This window comes from Giraffa tippelskirchi, chromosome 3 (assembly GCF_054371585.1).
Source record: "Giraffa tippelskirchi isolate mGirTip1 chromosome 3, T2T-mGirTip1v1.2.pri, whole genome shotgun sequence".
In the NCBI taxonomy this organism is placed as follows: domain Eukaryota; kingdom Metazoa; phylum Chordata; class Mammalia; order Artiodactyla; family Giraffidae; genus Giraffa; species Giraffa tippelskirchi.
Genome location: NC_137277.1, coordinates 116,901,789 through 116,919,299, shown reverse-complemented (window position 1 = coordinate 116,919,299; position 17,511 = coordinate 116,901,789). Strand labels below are relative to the sequence as shown.

General features: G+C 34.2%; 1 protein-coding gene across 1 annotated transcript in view; it reads right to left on the bottom strand.

Moving 5' to 3' along the window:
• Window positions 1-17,511, bottom strand: part of LRP1B (LDL receptor related protein 1B) — a 2,070,111-nt gene that overhangs the window by 671,863 nt on the left and 1,380,737 nt on the right. The window contains exons 28-31 of the mRNA XM_081584839.1: window positions 16,054-16,185; window positions 14,516-14,743; window positions 4,489-4,663; window positions 3,433-3,527 (exon numbers count right to left, since the gene is read on the bottom strand). Of these exons, the coding sequence (XP_081440965.1) occupies window positions 3,433-3,527; window positions 4,489-4,663; window positions 14,516-14,743; window positions 16,054-16,185 (630 nt within the window). The remainder of the gene's footprint in view (window positions 1-3,432; window positions 3,528-4,488; window positions 4,664-14,515; window positions 14,744-16,053; window positions 16,186-17,511) is intronic.

Sequence of the window (17,511 nt, the reverse complement as noted above, 5' to 3'; positions counted from 1 at the left end):
TCTCCCATGAAAAGGTATCCTCCTTATACCAGGAAGATAGAAGGTGTCCTTATTGCCAGAGATAGGGACTCCAAGGCCAAGAAAGCAGTATTAATAAGGTTTGTTACCTCTTCATTACTTTGGAACTGCAAATTCAAATCCTTTTGTTTTGTCAAATCTTCACAAACAATTTTCTTTATCTAATAGGTAAAAAAGCTTCCTTCTTTGGTTACTTCTTTGGGTCTCATTTTTATGGGGCTCCCATATGTACATAATAATTTTTTTTTCCTGTTTTTCTTCACCTGTCTTCTGTGAATTTTACAGGTATACATCATTTTATTTCTTTTTGCTTTACTGTACTCTGCAGATACTGTTTCCTGCAAATTGAAGGTTTGTGTCAACCCTGCACCTAGTAGGTCTATTAGCACCATTTTTGTTCAACAGCATCTGACTACTGCCTATTTCTGTGCCACAGTCTTGTTAATATCTCATAATTTTACATCACTGTATTTCTTATGTTGATCTGTGATCAGTAGTCTTTGCCATTACTATGATGACTTGCTAAAGGTTCAGATGATGGTTAGGAATTTAGCAATAAAGTATTTTTTAATTAAGGTATGTACACTGTTTGTTTGTTTTAAGACACAATGTTATCACCCACTTAAAAGAGTATAGTATGGTGTACAATATAACTTTTATATGCATTGGGAAACCAAAATTTTTGTGTGACTCAATTGTGATATTTGCTTTATTTCAGTGGTCTAGAACTGAAGCTGTAATATCTCTGAGGTATACATGCATTAGACCAGCCAAAAGAACCTAGAAAGTGATAGGAAAGCCTCTTCCTCCCCTACAGAGCCAAATGGCCACAGGCTTAGACAAGGAACGGAGAAGAAACAGCAAGAGGAACACATTTACCAATGGACAATACAGTCTGTCATTAACATCACAGAGATCGTCAATCTTAACACTTGGTCAACATGACTAGTAACCTAAGTTACCAGAAGGAACCTGTAACCAATGCCTGTAAACCACATCAAGAACTACTAGAGCAAGATGAGGGCACAGCTGTTTATTGCCCTAGGGGGTGCTATACTGACAAAATCTGAGAGCAGAATGAGTACTTCAAACGTGTTTGCCTTGAGCATCAACATCAAGACAATATAGAGTTAAATCCTCAGATGTGCATAAAAGTTTGCTTATCTCAGAGGCCTAGTTGGTTACATATATTCCTTTGCTAGATTTCTGTGGATTCCATTCTATGTTTATTCTTCACTGAATTCATTTATATGCGCTTAATACTGCAGACAATCAAATCATTCAAATTCCAGTCTATGGGACCCAATATACCTTCTACTACTACTCTTGATAGGTTCTATTACGAGCGGCCAGATGTTCTTTTCATAAGTTTTCCTCATTTAATCCTCACGAGAACTTTATAAAAATAGGCATTTTGCCTTGATTTTACAGATGAGGAAAGCAAGTACAACCAAGCTAACTGTAATTTGCTCAAGGTCACTGGGATAAATTCACTTAATGGAATCTAAAGTGATTTAGGTTCCTGTGCCCCTAAAGGAAAAAGAACAATGTCAAACTTTTATCTACAGGCTGAATACAAAACTGATAATGAAAATCTGCTTATTGAATATCTGACTCACAATCCATACTCATGAATCCTGACTTCAGATATGCTTTATAATAGGTTCTGGATTATTTCTGGGAAAATAGTATACTTCACACAAATTAATATTTAATGGTGTCATTTTGAATTTATTTTAAAATTTTAATGAAGATGTTGAAATGTTTAATGGTGATGTTGTACCTTTAAAATAAATGATGATGTTGAATCATCATCCATACACAGTTAACAGTATGTGGTGTATGACATCTGATGGGCCAACTACAAAGTGTATATAGTAACACTAATTCTTTTCCTTACAAACTTTCTTTACATAAGTTATATATATATATAGCTGTTCTTTAATTTATTTTGAGTAGGAAAATGGAAATTTAGTATTAAGAAAGATAAGGCTTTCCCCATTACAAAAACAAGCATGTAAATTAACATTTTGGTGTAACCTCTGGCTACCACATTACAATGTAAGAACTTTATTTGCTCATACTATTTCAATCCCATTCACTTTTCCATTTTAAATATTCTGAACAACTCCAGATAAGCACTGACTGAATTGCTTTAGTCCAAATTAAGTCCTTTGTAGGGGTCCTATCTTGTAGAGGCCCTTGTTTCTTTTGTTCTATCATCTTCTACACAGAAGTATTAGCATTTCTATTTGCCTTTAATTTCTAACACTACCTTGAATTTCAATTGTGTATCACATCTTAGAACCACCAGTCCAAAGAAAAGAGTTGTTAATAGTATCATTTTACATCAGAGGTTTATTCTATGGACCGAAAAGAGTTGTTAACAGTATCATTTTACATCAGAGGCTTATTCTATGGACTACATAAAAATTCCTATTTATTGTAAATCTTGTTGATATTATTCCTTTATTGAATCATCACTACTAAAAATGAGATACTTCAAGTAAGTATATTTCCACATTTCTAAAACCAAGAAATTAGTGCTGAAAAGCTCCATGGTGCAGTGATTTTACTCCAAGATTTAAAAACATATACTATTCAATTGAAAGCAAAATTATGGTTTTCTTTTGTATATATACATTTAATATAATATGAAACTTTAGGTTCATTATTGGATTTTTTAAAAAGGTACTTCATGATGACAAATTAAGGCCTTGTAAAGAAGTATAAGAGAACATGAGGAAAGTGATTACTGTTTGAAAAGATTAGCATAATGTATAGATATCTACGTGTAAATATGTAACATTATCTTCTAAAAGAATCCTTGTAGTTTGATTTTCAAAGATTATTTATGGGAATGACTCAAAGTGCTCTTTCAGCACCATGAAGTTTCATGGGATGATTTACAATGGTTACCAAAGGTAGAATAAAAAGGTAAATAAGCACCCTGCAGAGTAAATGAAAACTGCTGAAAATTAAATATTAAAGGCTTAAACTCAAATCATTGTGACTAATAATAATGCCACAACAATGATGATCAGAGGAAGCCTCAGTACATCATATTGCCACTGAAGCAATTGGTGTATCAGATATTCACCAGTGAGAATAAGATATTATATGTATTAATTACATTAAGTTTAAGCAACTTCCATACTTGAGATACTACAAAAAATTATCTTATCAAAAAATCTTCTTTTCCAGAAAAAAAAGTTTCCTCCCTACCCTACATAAACCAAACGGATTCAATAAGATCAATACATTTCTAATTTAATTTGTTATCAATCTATAATATTTTCTTTCAGGCTCAAGATCAAAGATCCATTGTATGAGCACAGATTTGTCATATTAAAAACTGCAGTGATTAACTGTGAAAAAAGAAATATATATATATATAGATAAAATAAAACTTACCAACTGGCTCCTTTTGATTTTGAAAGAGAATCTTGCTATTACTGCCATCCATATTTGCCATGTTAATTGTGTTGCCATCTGTCCAGTAGAGTTTCCTTAATTCAAAAGAGATATGGCTTAAAAATATTAGATATAGGCCTACTTGTTGACTAGAAGCATCTGTTGAAGAACTAAGTTAATATTAAAGTAAATTATTGGTTTAGGATTATTTTTTTTCCAGGAAGTCCCCAAATTGTTGAGCCACTTGCCTGGGAAGAAGTACCACTCTTACTTTTTCCTGTCATTGAAGACCCATTATCTCACTTGTTTCTCCTCTACACCCCAAACTGTCCATGGGCTTCTCCAGCCAAGAATATTGGAATGGGTTGCCATGCCCTCCTCCAGGGGATCTTCCTGCACGAGGGATCGGATCCATATCTCTTTTGTCTCCTGAATTGGCAGGCTGGTTCTTTACTACTAGTTCCACCTGGGAAGCCCTTAACTTTAACTACAGTAAATTATTTCCATTTGAAATCATTCATCAATATTGAAATCTCTTGATTTACAAAAATCAGGTACCAGAGAGGTGAACAAAGTCATTTCAATCATTCCTGTTGAAAGCAGTAAGGAGAAAGACTTTCTTTTAGCTCTATATGAGTTCTCTACATGCATACTTAAAGACTAACCAGAAGATGGGAGAATGTGACCTAATTTGCAGTGACCATAACATCAACTCACAGTAAACGTGTTATTAACAACTGGTATTTGAAATGAAATTAACAACTTTTCTAGGCTTCTCTCTCTCTCTTTTTTTCATTCTGAACTGTCACTCTTTATAAACATAAATTGATAAAATTTTACAATAATATATAAAAATTTGATTTCATGCAGAAATCTTTAACCAGGGATCTCCTATAATTTCCATATTCACATTTGCCTTTTTTACTGTATAGTTTATATGTATATACACATATGTATATGTGTGTCTCTTCTGAATTCAACAAAGTTTTTACATAAAATCAGAACAAAGATGTATAAAATTTTGAAAAACTTAAAAAAAAAAAAATCATACTTTACCCCCTGACTGGGTGAGCTGCTAGACACTGTGGCTTATCGATTCCGTGGATAATTGAGGTTTTCAAGGAGCCATCTAGTCTTGCCACATTAATTTGTGTTTCATCAAATTCTGAGCTAATCCAGTATAAATTACGTGAGACCCAGTCCACGGTTAACCCTCTGATACTCTGAATATCTGTACAACAGGAAAGAGAAAATCACAAGTGAATGAAATTTCTCATTCTTTTGGCTTTCCAAGTCAGTTATTTTCTGTCTCAGGGAAAATTTAATTTACACTTTAATTTGTTAGCTAAAATTGTACAAGATTGTAATCTCATTCCCTTATCAGCCCTTCTTAAGGCATGAATAATCATTAATGTCTTACTGCTGAGCCATTTGAAAACCTGAAGTAACAATTAGCATTGAAATTGTACTAACAGTCAATGATTCGCTAGTAAACACTAAGGAACAGATACAGGCAGCAGTCCTATAGGCCAAGGTGACCAAAATTCAAATTAGAGTAATAGCTTCTCTAGTTGGTAGCACATCTTTCTAGTCAGGAGAAAGTACTTGTGGGCCATCAACAAATGGGCCATTTTATCTGTTAAGTGCCAATTTGTTACTGAAATTAAATAAAACAATTCAACTTTCTGAAAAGAATTACCAGAGAGTTGAACATCTTTAAAATGGATAATTAACAGAAATTGACTGAGATATGAGCAAAGAAACTAAAACCCTTTTAACATTCCTCCAATGTGGATTCTATAGAAATTACTGAAATCTAATTATGTTTTTATTCATTACAGCCAATATGAGTATTTGGGTTGCTATTACTTGATTATTCAGTTGGGCATCTTTTTAAAAAATGATGGAAAGTAGGCTTAAATATAATTGCACATTTTAATTAAAGAAACAAATGAAAAATAAAGTGTTAAAACAATGAATATTAGGAAATCTTTTCAACATGTTAACAGATACACAGTTCAGTTCAGTTTAGTTAGTCAGTCGTGTCCGACTCTTTGCAACCCCATGGACTGCAGCATACCAGGCCTCCCTGTCCATCACCACCTCCCGGAGTTGAACCAAACTCGTGTCCATTGAGTCAGTGATGCCATCCAACCATCTCATCCTCTGTCGACCCCTTCTCCTCCTGCCTTCAATCTTTCCCAGCATCATAGTCTTTTCCAATGAGTCAGTTCTTCACATCAGGTGGCCAAAGTATTGGAGTTTCAGCTTCAACATCAGTCCTTCCAATGAATATTCAGGACTGATTTCCTTTAGGATGGACTGGTTGGATCTCCTTGCAGTCCCAGGGACTCTCAAGAGTCTTCTCCAACACCACAGTAAAAAAGCATCAATTCTTCGTTGCTCAGCTTTCTTTATAGTCCAATTCTCCCATCCATACATGACTACTGGAAAACCATAGCTTTGACTAGATGGACCTTTGTTTGCAAAGTAATGTCTCTGCTTTTTAATATGCTGTCTAGGTTGGTCATACACAAGGCCAGTTTAATTCCCAATTTGTAGCATTTGAATGCATTAACTGGGTATTGCTTTTATTTTTAAAAGTTTTAATATTTCCTAGCATGCTATACCTCTTAGGGTCCTCCAGATTCCTGTTACTCAAATTTATTAGACATTTAGAGACTGTGCAAATGAAGATTCTGATTCAGTAGATCTGAGAAGGCCCCTACAATTCTGCAAGTTAAAACTAATTCCCAAGTGCTGCAGCTACTGCTCCAGAGCAGCGGTTCCATGCCAAATGCTTCTAGAAATGCAGAGTGGCTGCTACTTAGCTCATCTAATTTCTGTCTGTTCTGTGCTCAGTCATAGCTGATTCTTAGTGACACCATGGACTGTAACCTGCCAGGCTCCTCTGTCCATTCTTACCAGGTAAGAATACTGGAGAGGGTTGCCATTTCCTCTACCAGAGGATCTTTCCAGCCCAGGAATCGAACTTGTGAACTTGTGTCTCCTGTGTCTCTTGCATTGACAGGCGGATTCTTTACCACTGTGCCACCTGGGAAGCCCATCTAATTGCTACATCTTCCCTTTTTATAATTTTCAAAAGATGCCATCAAGCAACATTTTCAAAAGGTGAAAACTCCAGATTTGTAAAATTTGCCAGCTAGTTCAAAATTTTAAAAAAAGGGATTCCTGGCAGTTCTGGGTCAGCTGTGATGTGCTGTGCTGGCACAGGAGGCTCAACCTCAAGTTTACATCCTTGAGTCTTGACAGAGCCTGCTTTCCTGCTCAATATTCGTTTCATTATTTCTAAATAGCTTGTAATCACAGTGTCTTAAAAGGTATTCCCCATGTTTCAATTTCTCCTCTAAGCAGCAACTTCTCACTCTGCAAGGCACCTTTCATCATTAATTTCTGTTAAGTTGGCAGATTTTGAATGCAAACTTCATTTCTCAACCCAATCCTGGAAATTTATTTGTATTTTCACTTATTCTCATCCAGTCTCCCTTTCATTGAGAAACAATAAGAATAATAATAATATAACACCTTTGTAAAGCTAGACCTGCCAGGTCAGATATTTATTTTGATTCACCCAGGATATTGTTTCCCTTCCTTTACTCTCTGGACTTAATTTGTTACTGAGAAACAATATTGAGAATTTCTGGCTTTTGTTCTAGGTTGGGTGCCTATTTTTTGTCTTTAATGAAGTCACTTAAATTTCAGCTTCTTTTTCTTATCAGCACAATGAGGCTAATTATAGATAATTCACAGGATTTTGCGAATATTAGATGATGTGTGTTTATGTAGCTTAATTCAGGATTGAGGGATACTTTGCCAATCCAAGGATTTAATGTTTTCTGCCTTTTTATCCTGAATTGCTTGGTACTGCAAAAATAAAGTTTTTATTTCCTCTAAAATACATGTTATCCAAAGTTTGCTTGCTTATTTTTTTCCTGCTGTCTCTGCTGCTCATTCACTTGTTTCTGACTGACTCGTAAACATACAACCTAGAGAATGCATTGCACTCTTAAACTGGAAAGCATAGCCAAACGCAATCTGTATGTTGTGCTTAGTCACTCAGTTGTGTCTGACTCTTTGTGACCCCATGGACTGTAGCCTGCCAGGTTCCTCTGTCCATGGGATTCTCCAGACAAGAATACTGGAGTGGGTTGCCATGGCCTCTTCCCGGGTATTTTCCCAACCCAGAGGTCAAATCCAGGTCTCCCGCATTGCAGGCCGATTCTTTACCATCTGAGCCACCAGAGAAGCTATTAATGCCTATTTAGTCCCTGTCAATTCTACGGTCCATGCTCTCTCAAATCTATTTCTATCTTTAATACTGCATAGCATACAGTCTTTTTCCTCTTTCAGGCAGTTGATTTAGTTGCCTCCAGGTTATTTTTCTGACTAGAGAGCTCTGGATCATGACCTTCAATTGCCCCGAGGTATTCAATTGCTTCCAACCTGTCAAAGTGATGCTGAAATTCCTTAGCCTGGCTTTCTATATAATCTGAATATAACTGTCTGTCCAACCTTATTTCTCACCATTTTTGACCCATTACCTTACCCTTGACTCATATTGACATTTTCTCAGATTTCCATACTTATCCTGATCTTTCCAATCTATATAGAATTACCTGGACCTCATAGCCTATTATTTTTTCTCAATCTCATGCAAAAAAGCCTAGTTGATAGACAACATCACCCTTCAACCACAAAAAACAAATCAATTCTTCTATATGTTCCAGTATTAAAGATTTTCTCTATCTATCTAACTCAACAGGACTATATCTGGTCAATCGTTTTCTATGTAACGTGATAATTATTTGTGAACATACTACTACTTTCACATATACTTCTTGAACATAGGCCCCTTGCTAATTTATCTTTATAGCTCTCATCCTCAAACATACACAACATTGCCTTCAAAATAAATAGCTTTTGATGAATTCATAATATGGACAAACTATAATTATAAGGATATGTGACCTAAGTTAAAAATATCAGATGTAAGACCCTCAAGAGTATTTTCAGGAGTATACAGCTAAACATATTCAGGCAATCTCAATTCTCATTTTTGATCCTAACCCTTCTCTGTCCATTAGTTTGGAGATTCTAATTATCAGCTTTATGTCTAAAATAAAACTTATGTCTTTTTTGACCATCACTACTGACCGAGTCTTATTGTTTTGGAATGTCCTAGTAAATTCACCATAAAGGGGTCAGGGGAAGAATAACAACTGCAATACATTTAATGATAATTTTTTTTTGATTAAAAATATTGAAATAATGAATTGATTCAACTCCTGTTTTCAAGTCAAGCAAAGATCTCTGAGCAAGTTTTTCAGAAAGTTCAGTTTCCTATTTCCAATGACTCTTACTTCTTAAAGTAAGGCAGATTAGATATTCCTAAAAGTCTTTCACTGCCACAAAGTTCCCTGATGTATGATAAACTAAAACTTTGAAATGTGTTGTTGAGATCATAAGACAGATGGAAAAATCTCTAAATGCTAATACACAATTGTATGTTATATAAAATCATAAAGGAAGCCAAGTAGGAATACAGAGGTTGGTGTAGCCATAGGGGCAAAAATTTGTAATGAAAATCTAGAGATTCCTGGATTACTAGCTGCTCAGTGCAAGAATGTTCAGTCTTTAAACCAACAAAAAGTAGCAGAGCTAAACAAGTGCAATTCCAGGATATCAGAATGGTCAACATCCTCAGGTGAGTTAAAAAAGAAAAAGAAAAAAAAAAAAAAAATATATATATATATATCTGCCTGCTTAAATAGAAGTATGATTCTTTAAATAAATATAAAACATTTTTTCTGTCTCTCTTCTGGGTATGAAAGAAAAAAAATCTAAGCATAGGTCTATGGTTGGGCAAGAGATGCATCCATTGTTTGTGTAGGGGAATGGTTCTTTGATTATAATGACTCCTTTTTCTCCAAAAGAAGGAAATTCACATCCTCTAAAGAAGAAAAAAATTTTCTCCACACAAGCATTTACAATTTCTACACTAAATTTGTTCTTATAACATATCAGAAAAATTAAAACACACACAAAGAATAAGTCGTAAGAGAAAGAATAAAGAGAAAAATAAAGAGTAGATTTAAGTCTCCAAAGCCTACATGGTTTTAAATTATTATGTGTAACATAAAGAAAACTGAGTGGATGATTTTAAAGGAAAAAATATACTTCAAAATAATAAGCAAAGGACAATAATTTATTTTTCAAAATCTTCTTGAAATGTATATAAATGAGAAGCAAAATAACTTGGCAATATTAAAAAGAATAATTATTTAGATGGATTAACCAGCAGGTTAGACACTAGTGACTGCAAAACAACTTGCGAATTGCAAGACATCTGATGAACTGCAAGACAAACTGTTAGCCAAAGAAAACAGAAACAAAAAGATTAGATGAGTTGGAAGTTAGAACAAATAACTTACCACATCTAGTCAGTTTCAGAAGGAAGGAATAGAGAGACTAGGCTAGAAAAAATGGTCAGAGACAATAGTTGAGGGTGTTTTCTCCCTGCACTAGTGAAAGAGATGAACCAGTACAGTAATGTTTAGATGGCTAAATAAAAACAGTCATGAGGAAAAAGAAGAACTTAAACCATTTAGAGAGAAAACATATAGTTTGTAAAAAAAAAAAAAAAAAGACAGAATGACAAATTAGACAAACACAGAGATTCTCAAGAGATGTGAAAAGACAGTAAAATAATATCTGGAAAGGATTGAGAGAAAATGACACTAAACTTTGTATTTGTATTCAACAACATTATATTCCAAATTACATCTCAACAACAAAATATTGATTTAAAAATGGGCAAAATATTCAACAGCCATGTCTCTAAAGCAGATACAGAAATGACCAACAAGAACACAAAGATATTCAACATCACTAATCATTAGGAAATGTGACTCATAAGCACAAGCATATTCTACTTCACACCTATTAATTGAAAGTGAAAGTCGTTCAGTCGTGTCCAACCCCCTGCGATACCATGGACTGTAGGTCACCAAACTCCTCTGTCCATGGAATTCTCCAGGCAAGAATACCGGATTGGATTGTCATTCCTTTCTCTAGGGGATCTTCCTAACCCAGGGGTCAAACCCAGGTATCCTGCGTTGCAGGCAGACTCTTTACCATCTGAGCCACCAAGGAAGCCCTTCACAAGTAGGATGACTACTACTACTAATAAAAAATTAACCAACAAACAAAAAACAAGAACAACAACAACAACAACAACAAGAAAATAATAATATTGGCAAGAATATGGAGAAACTGGAACCCTTGTGAGCTGATGATGGGAATTTAAAATGGTGCAGCCTTTGTGGGTAATAGTATGGCAGCTCCTCAAAAAATTAGAATTACTATATGATCCAGCCATTCCACCTCTGAGTATATAACCAAAAGAATGCAAAAGTCTCAGAATACTTGTACACCTATGTTCACAGCAACATTATTCACAATAGCCAAAAAGTGAAACAACCCAAACATCCATTGACTGCTGAATGTATAAACAAATTGGGACACATACATAAAATGGAACATTATTCAGCCTTAAAAAGAAAGGAAATTCTGACATCCTACAATATGGATGGACTTGCAGATATCATGCTAACAGAAAAGACGCAGTCACAAGAAGGTAAATACTAGATGATTCATTTTATATGAGGTACCTATAGTAGTTTCAGAGACACAGAAATAGAACAGTGGTTTCTAGAAAATGAGAAGGGAGATGGGAAGTTGTTTCTTAATGGGGAGAGTTTCATTTAGTAAGATGGAAAGAGTTATGGAGATTGGTTACACAATGTGAATGTACTTAATGCTTCTACACTGTATAGCTAAGAAGGTTTGATATGATAAATTTACATTATATATATTTTACTGCAATTAAAAATTATCTTTACAAAAAGAAGACTAAACAAAACTATTTTCAGATATTATATCAATAACAAATTCTCACTAAATTAAGATCATTGAAAGGTATAATTCAGAGAGAAGGCCTTAAATGACAGAGGGATGGAGGTAAGCATGCAAACTGGTTAACATGTAGATAAATCTAAATGAAATGGACTGGTTGTCAATTCTCTGCTTGTGAGACTCATCTTTTTTTTTTTTTCTATGAAGCAGACTTACTGACACCAGCATCTTGGGAGTGGACACCAAGCCTTCTGCCTTGAATCAGATGTGCCTTCAAAGAGGAGGGGATTCATAACTCTCTGAGGGCAGATATGGCTTCAGCCAGTCAAAAGTCATTTGCAGTGTCTTTTTTTGGCAAGTATTTCTCTGTTCTTGCAAGCAAAGCTTATAAAAGCAAATTGGTAATACTTGTGAAAAGCTTTCTCAAGGGAAATCTGTAAATATTAAATACTCTGTTGCATTTATGAAAAACTCTGATCATAAAAATATATATGTATATGTGTATATATATCTATCCATATGTTATTATATATATATATATATATAACACATGATGGTACACAAACTAAGAAAACATCAATAAATCTATAATCCATTTAAGAACACTACAAATACTTTAGGAATCTTTAATGTCTATCCTCTGGCATTTTACAGCTCTCCAGCTCTGAACAACTGAGTGTTTACCATGATCTTGGCTTTCTCACTTTTAACACATATGCATGCTTTCTAAATCTTTTTTTTTTTTTAAGAACATAGGGGCAGAATTATAACTTCTTGACTAATCTTAATGTGTTTTACATCCTAACCTTATAATTATTCCTGTCTTAGAGAAACAAATCACTGCTGATTAGGGAGAAAAGTCTGAAACAAGTCTCTCTGTATTTTCATATGAATCAATGTCTCTAATATCTTTCCAATTATTTGGTCAAGTTTACCTCTCTCATTCATCAGGTTCAATTACTTCTGTTTCCACTCTTGCTATCTGTCATCTTCTTCTATCTAGCTTTTATTTCAGATTTGGATTATTTCTACAATGTTCTAAGTGTATCCTGTCTGTAATTTCTCACTTTTCCAATCTAGTTATCAAGTTTATACCTGCTTCATCTTCAAAAGAGTTTGACTGACCAATATCCATCTAAAAAGTCTTCAGCAGTTTTCCACTGCATTGAGAGGAGAAAAAAAAAAAAAAAATACAAAACAGCTCCTCCGGTGTAAGATCCTCTGTTCTGCTATCATATTAAATTTCTAGTTTACTCTTCTATAAGACCTATTTATCTACAACTTACTACTTGCTCCTCTTTATACATGTGTGTCCAGCTCTTTGTGCTTACTAATAGGCACAACCTGGATTAATCTTTCTAAATTTCCCCCAGAAGCCTCATTTGGCTACCAACGCCTAAGAGAGAACTTTAGCAACCCCATGTAAGAACTTAATGCTCCTTGTGCTAATTTTGTGAGAATTGGCTTACACCTTATTAAACTCATTTCATTGAGTCTTTAGTTAGTTACTTATATTTCACTCTCACCAGTTACAAAGCTTCTTGAGGTTTTAGACTGTTCTAGATAAATAATTCCTATTTCCTCACACATTCACCATCTCAGATATAGAATTCAGAATATGGTGTAGGGGAAATAATACCCTATGGAATATGCTAAAACAGCCACTTCTATCCTTCTAATTAAAAGATAAACAATATGCATAAGAAGAATTGCTCATTTGGCAACCCAGCTATAGATATATGTTTCTCAATGAATGGCATTTATAGGTATCATTTTAGCCTTTCTTTCTTGTTTTTCTTTACATTTCTCTCTCTCTCTCTTTAAATTACAGATGTCTACATTCTTCCACCAAAAGGCTTCATGGATGAAAATTAAAAACAAAAATTCTATTCAGTTCAGTTCAATTGCTCAGTTGTATCCAACTCTTTGCGACCCTATGAACTGCAGAACACCAGGCATCCCAGTCCATCACCAACTCACGGAGTTAACCCAAACTCATGTCCATTGAGTCAGTGATGCCATCAAACCATCTCATCCTCTGAGGTCCCATTCTCCTCCTGCCCTCAATCTTTCCCAGCACTGGGGTCTTTTCCAATGAGTCAGTTCTTTGCATCAGGTAGCCAAAGTATTGGCGTTTCAACTTCAACATCAGTCCTTCCAATAAACATTCAGGACTGATCTCCTTTAGGATGGACTGGTTGGATCTCCTTGCAGTCCAAGGGACTCTCAAGAGTTTTCTCTAATACCACAGTTCAAAAGCATCAATTCTTCAGTGTTCAGCTTTCTTTATAGTCCAACTCGTACATCCACACATGACTACTGGAAAAACTACAGCTTTGACTAGACGGAACTCTGTCGGTAAAGTAATGTCTTTGCAAGGAGCATGTGACTGAAGAAAAAGTGTGTCTTGTTGGATTCTGCAAGTCATGTCAAACATCAGGCACTCAACTAAGATTCACTCAATAAAACAATAACTGACGCAGAAATCACATTATACCAAAATTAGAACAAAAATGAGCATAATTCATGCTAAATATTCAGAGTTCAACCACTGCACTTATATGTATGTCTAATTTCAGCTATATTTTCTACTTTTGGAAAATTTACTCTTTTCTCTTTTTAAGATTTTTAAGTTAAAAAAATAGTTAAATGTGTTAATTCAACAAAATTACTGAAAACCTATGATTCAACCTGCTGGGTCAGGAGGAGGATAGGGACAAGTTTTCTCTCTTATTTGTTTAGTCTAGTTCTGTAAAAATAGATGCAAAAGGAAGCTGATATTAAGCTTGAATCAGAGCGAACAGTCTCTACCAATATCCTATATTCTTTTTGGCAAATACAACTACACCACCAACAGCCAAAAGGAGTCTTCAAATCTGTTTACTTAGAAATCTGTTAATTTCAAGATCCATTCTGAATTTGTTTCTTCTTGCTAAGCTAAACTTCTAGTTATCAGATGACTATATTCAACATAATTATAGCATTCAACAATTGTTAGAATACAGCATGTTATTAAATCATTGAATAATCAATTCCACTTTCAGCTAACAACATAGAATTGGATAATAGAAAAAGAATACAAAAGAGGCATTATTATTACAGAATAAATAACAAACATTTTTAAAGTTGTATAGTAGAAATCTTTTACCTCTTGAAATAACAGTTTCTAATCCAGTACCATTAATAAAAGCCCGTTTAATGGTTTGTGTCTTAATGTCTGTCCAGTATAGACGTTCTTCAGAAGCATCAAAGTCTATCACAGTAACATCATCAATATCAGGGACTGTAAAGGCCGTGATAAAGTTAAAATATGGATTATCAATATCCACTCCTCTAATTTCAGAACGTCTTGCGTATAGAAGAAATTTCTTCATTTCTAGAAATGAAACAGAAATGTGTTTTTCTTTATAAGCTTGGAAAGTTTGAAGCAGCCTAGAAATTCTAAACATTTGTTGATGGTTTAATAGGTTTTTAGCATATGAAAAACATGACCAAGATTTGATAAAAATATGAAAAATAAGTTAAAATCCTTAAGTCATTTTTCTTAATGCCAAGAAATTATCAGTAATTGATCTGATCTTAGAATTTCAGGCAAACTTGTTAAAAGGCATGAACTTTACAAATCTCAAACAGCCACATTTGTCTTTGTTTATAATCATAACAATATTGCAGTGTAGTGAATGCTTTTTAAAGGAATCTAAGAACATTTTCCTCTATATGATCTTTGAATAAAATGAGGTTGAACATTGCTTTTAAAAATCATGTTCATGTTTTCCCTGTCAAAATTAGACTAATGTTAAAGCATAACATACTGTAAATTTTTGTGAATCTGTAGTAACTAACATTGTTAGTTAGCATTCTATTATTTCTACTTAAATAGGCACCTTTCTTGCACCGAGTTTGTGAAATATTAGTAGATTTAATAGAAAGAGGAGTCATAGATATTTTGTTCTCTTGTTTCTTTCCTTTGGGGTTATTGTTGATATTTGAGACATGTTATTATTGTGAAAAATTAGTTAAAGCCAAGGGTACCTAAATTCCTGAGTTAAAATTTGATGAATACACTTTTATTGGCCCTTCAAAGTAATTGTTTTGCAAATCAACAAAAATTACTAATAAAACAAAACAAGTACAGTCTGGTTTTCATTCACAAATTTTAGTATCAATTTTTGGTTTAAATATGCTGTTTAAAGTTTGTTCTGTCTTTTTTTTTTTACAAATCTTCCCAAATTATATATTTTACTTCATATTTTCTCTCTTCAAGTTGATAATCCCCTATAAAATGATGCTGAAGTAACTTTAGGAGAGCAAGAGGAGATTAAAGCTGTTAAGTACATCTTTGTTATGCAGGTTACCTACATCATCATTTTTTGATAAAGCACTTTCACTTACAAATCTCCCTGTTCTGTAGAGATAAACTCTGCTAACACATCAAATAAGAAAGTAGCAAGAAAAAAAATGAATAAGATAATAAGCATCAAAGTGCAGCCTATCACATATTTAAAGAATTTGTCAGTGTCTCCCAAAGTAGATGAATCATCAATTGAGTGAAAATAGCACCACCTCAAATGGTGGTATCTAAGGACATTAAAAACCTCTCCTGCTTTACTGTGAGGAAAATCCAAATGCTAATACAATCTGAGAGAATTCACTTTGGAGTTTCTATAAGATCTGGGAGAAATTTACCGTAACAGGTCTTCTTGTTGGAGGAAAGCTTCATCAAGTGGGGGCATGCGCAGGCAGCACTCCTATTATGATTGATCAGACACATGTGTGAGCAGGGGCCTCTGCCATCATTAGCTGCACAGGGATTGGGAGCTGTAATTACACAGTGAAATATTAACAGTGACGAAGGAAGAATATATTAGGGGACCTCTGAGGGTGACAAGGGTTATTCACTTAATGATTCAAAGTGAAGTTCCCTAGATAGCACACATTACTTGAGTGATTAATATGACAATAATGGCAATCATACACAGTTATTACATTAATAAAAACATTTTGCCTCATCAAAGATAACAACTAAGATAACTCCCTCAGGTTCCTCTAAGATGAATGATATTCATTCTATTGCCTTAGAAACAAAGGATTTTAAGTATTTAGTCTGAGAAACAATCAGGAATAACTATTAAATTTTGTATAAATTAAACTCAGGTATATGATCATGCAGGTGTCAGAAGTTCCAATTGAGAAACTGCTGTTATATATACTGTGTATTCTTTCAGGCCATTTCTTTTTCAAATCAGAGGCCTATATGAATAAAAATTTCATCTTCCTTTATTATAAAGACATGTTTTTTTTTCTGTATTAACTTATTCCATGACTAAATATTTCTACATAGTCATACTCACTATATTCCATCGTATACAAAACTTGATATCTTAAAATTTAAAATGGAATATTAAATTTTGTGTTTGATCGCATTGTCTCATTCCTTTGTGTTTCTTATTTTGTCATTGTTAGGTAGTTAGAATAGGAAAAAGGAGCCCAAAATGGCGGTGGCTAAAAGACAAGGAAGGGAAAAGCCTGCAAAAATAGAACCAAGGAAAGTCTGAGGACTGGAGTGAGGACCTCAGGTAGAACAGACAGAACTCCTGGCTAGCCCAATTACATAGGGCAGGCCCAGCGGGAGGAGAAAAAACATGTAAAAAGAGGAGCCAAAGGACTGGAGGTTTCTCTCTCTTCTTTTCGTGTCTTTTGGGTCGTGATGCCCTCACACCTCGAGGATGTAGTTTCCTTTATTTTCTAAATAAAACTGAGCTGTAACATGGAGCTGTAACACTGATCCATCCGAGAGCTGTAACACTGGTCTGTTGCTTCAAATTTTTGTTGTGATGAGATAGAACTGAGGAAATACACACTCCCCAGACATCATTACATCTTTTGGATAAGATTTTAATCTCAATTGATCCAATATTCTCTTAAATATTATTTTTATAAAGCCTATCTAGTAGGACAAATTCTATAGAATTATGCTGGTCAACTGAAGGCCAAAAAGAATTATACCTTCTGATCTTAGCAGCAATACTTTAGTTTTCAACTAATAATATTTTCCTAACAAATGGATCTATTGCTCAGGGTAGCAATATCAATCTTGTAGACTTTTAAACCAAAAAGAATAAAAATTAACAGATTATAATAAGA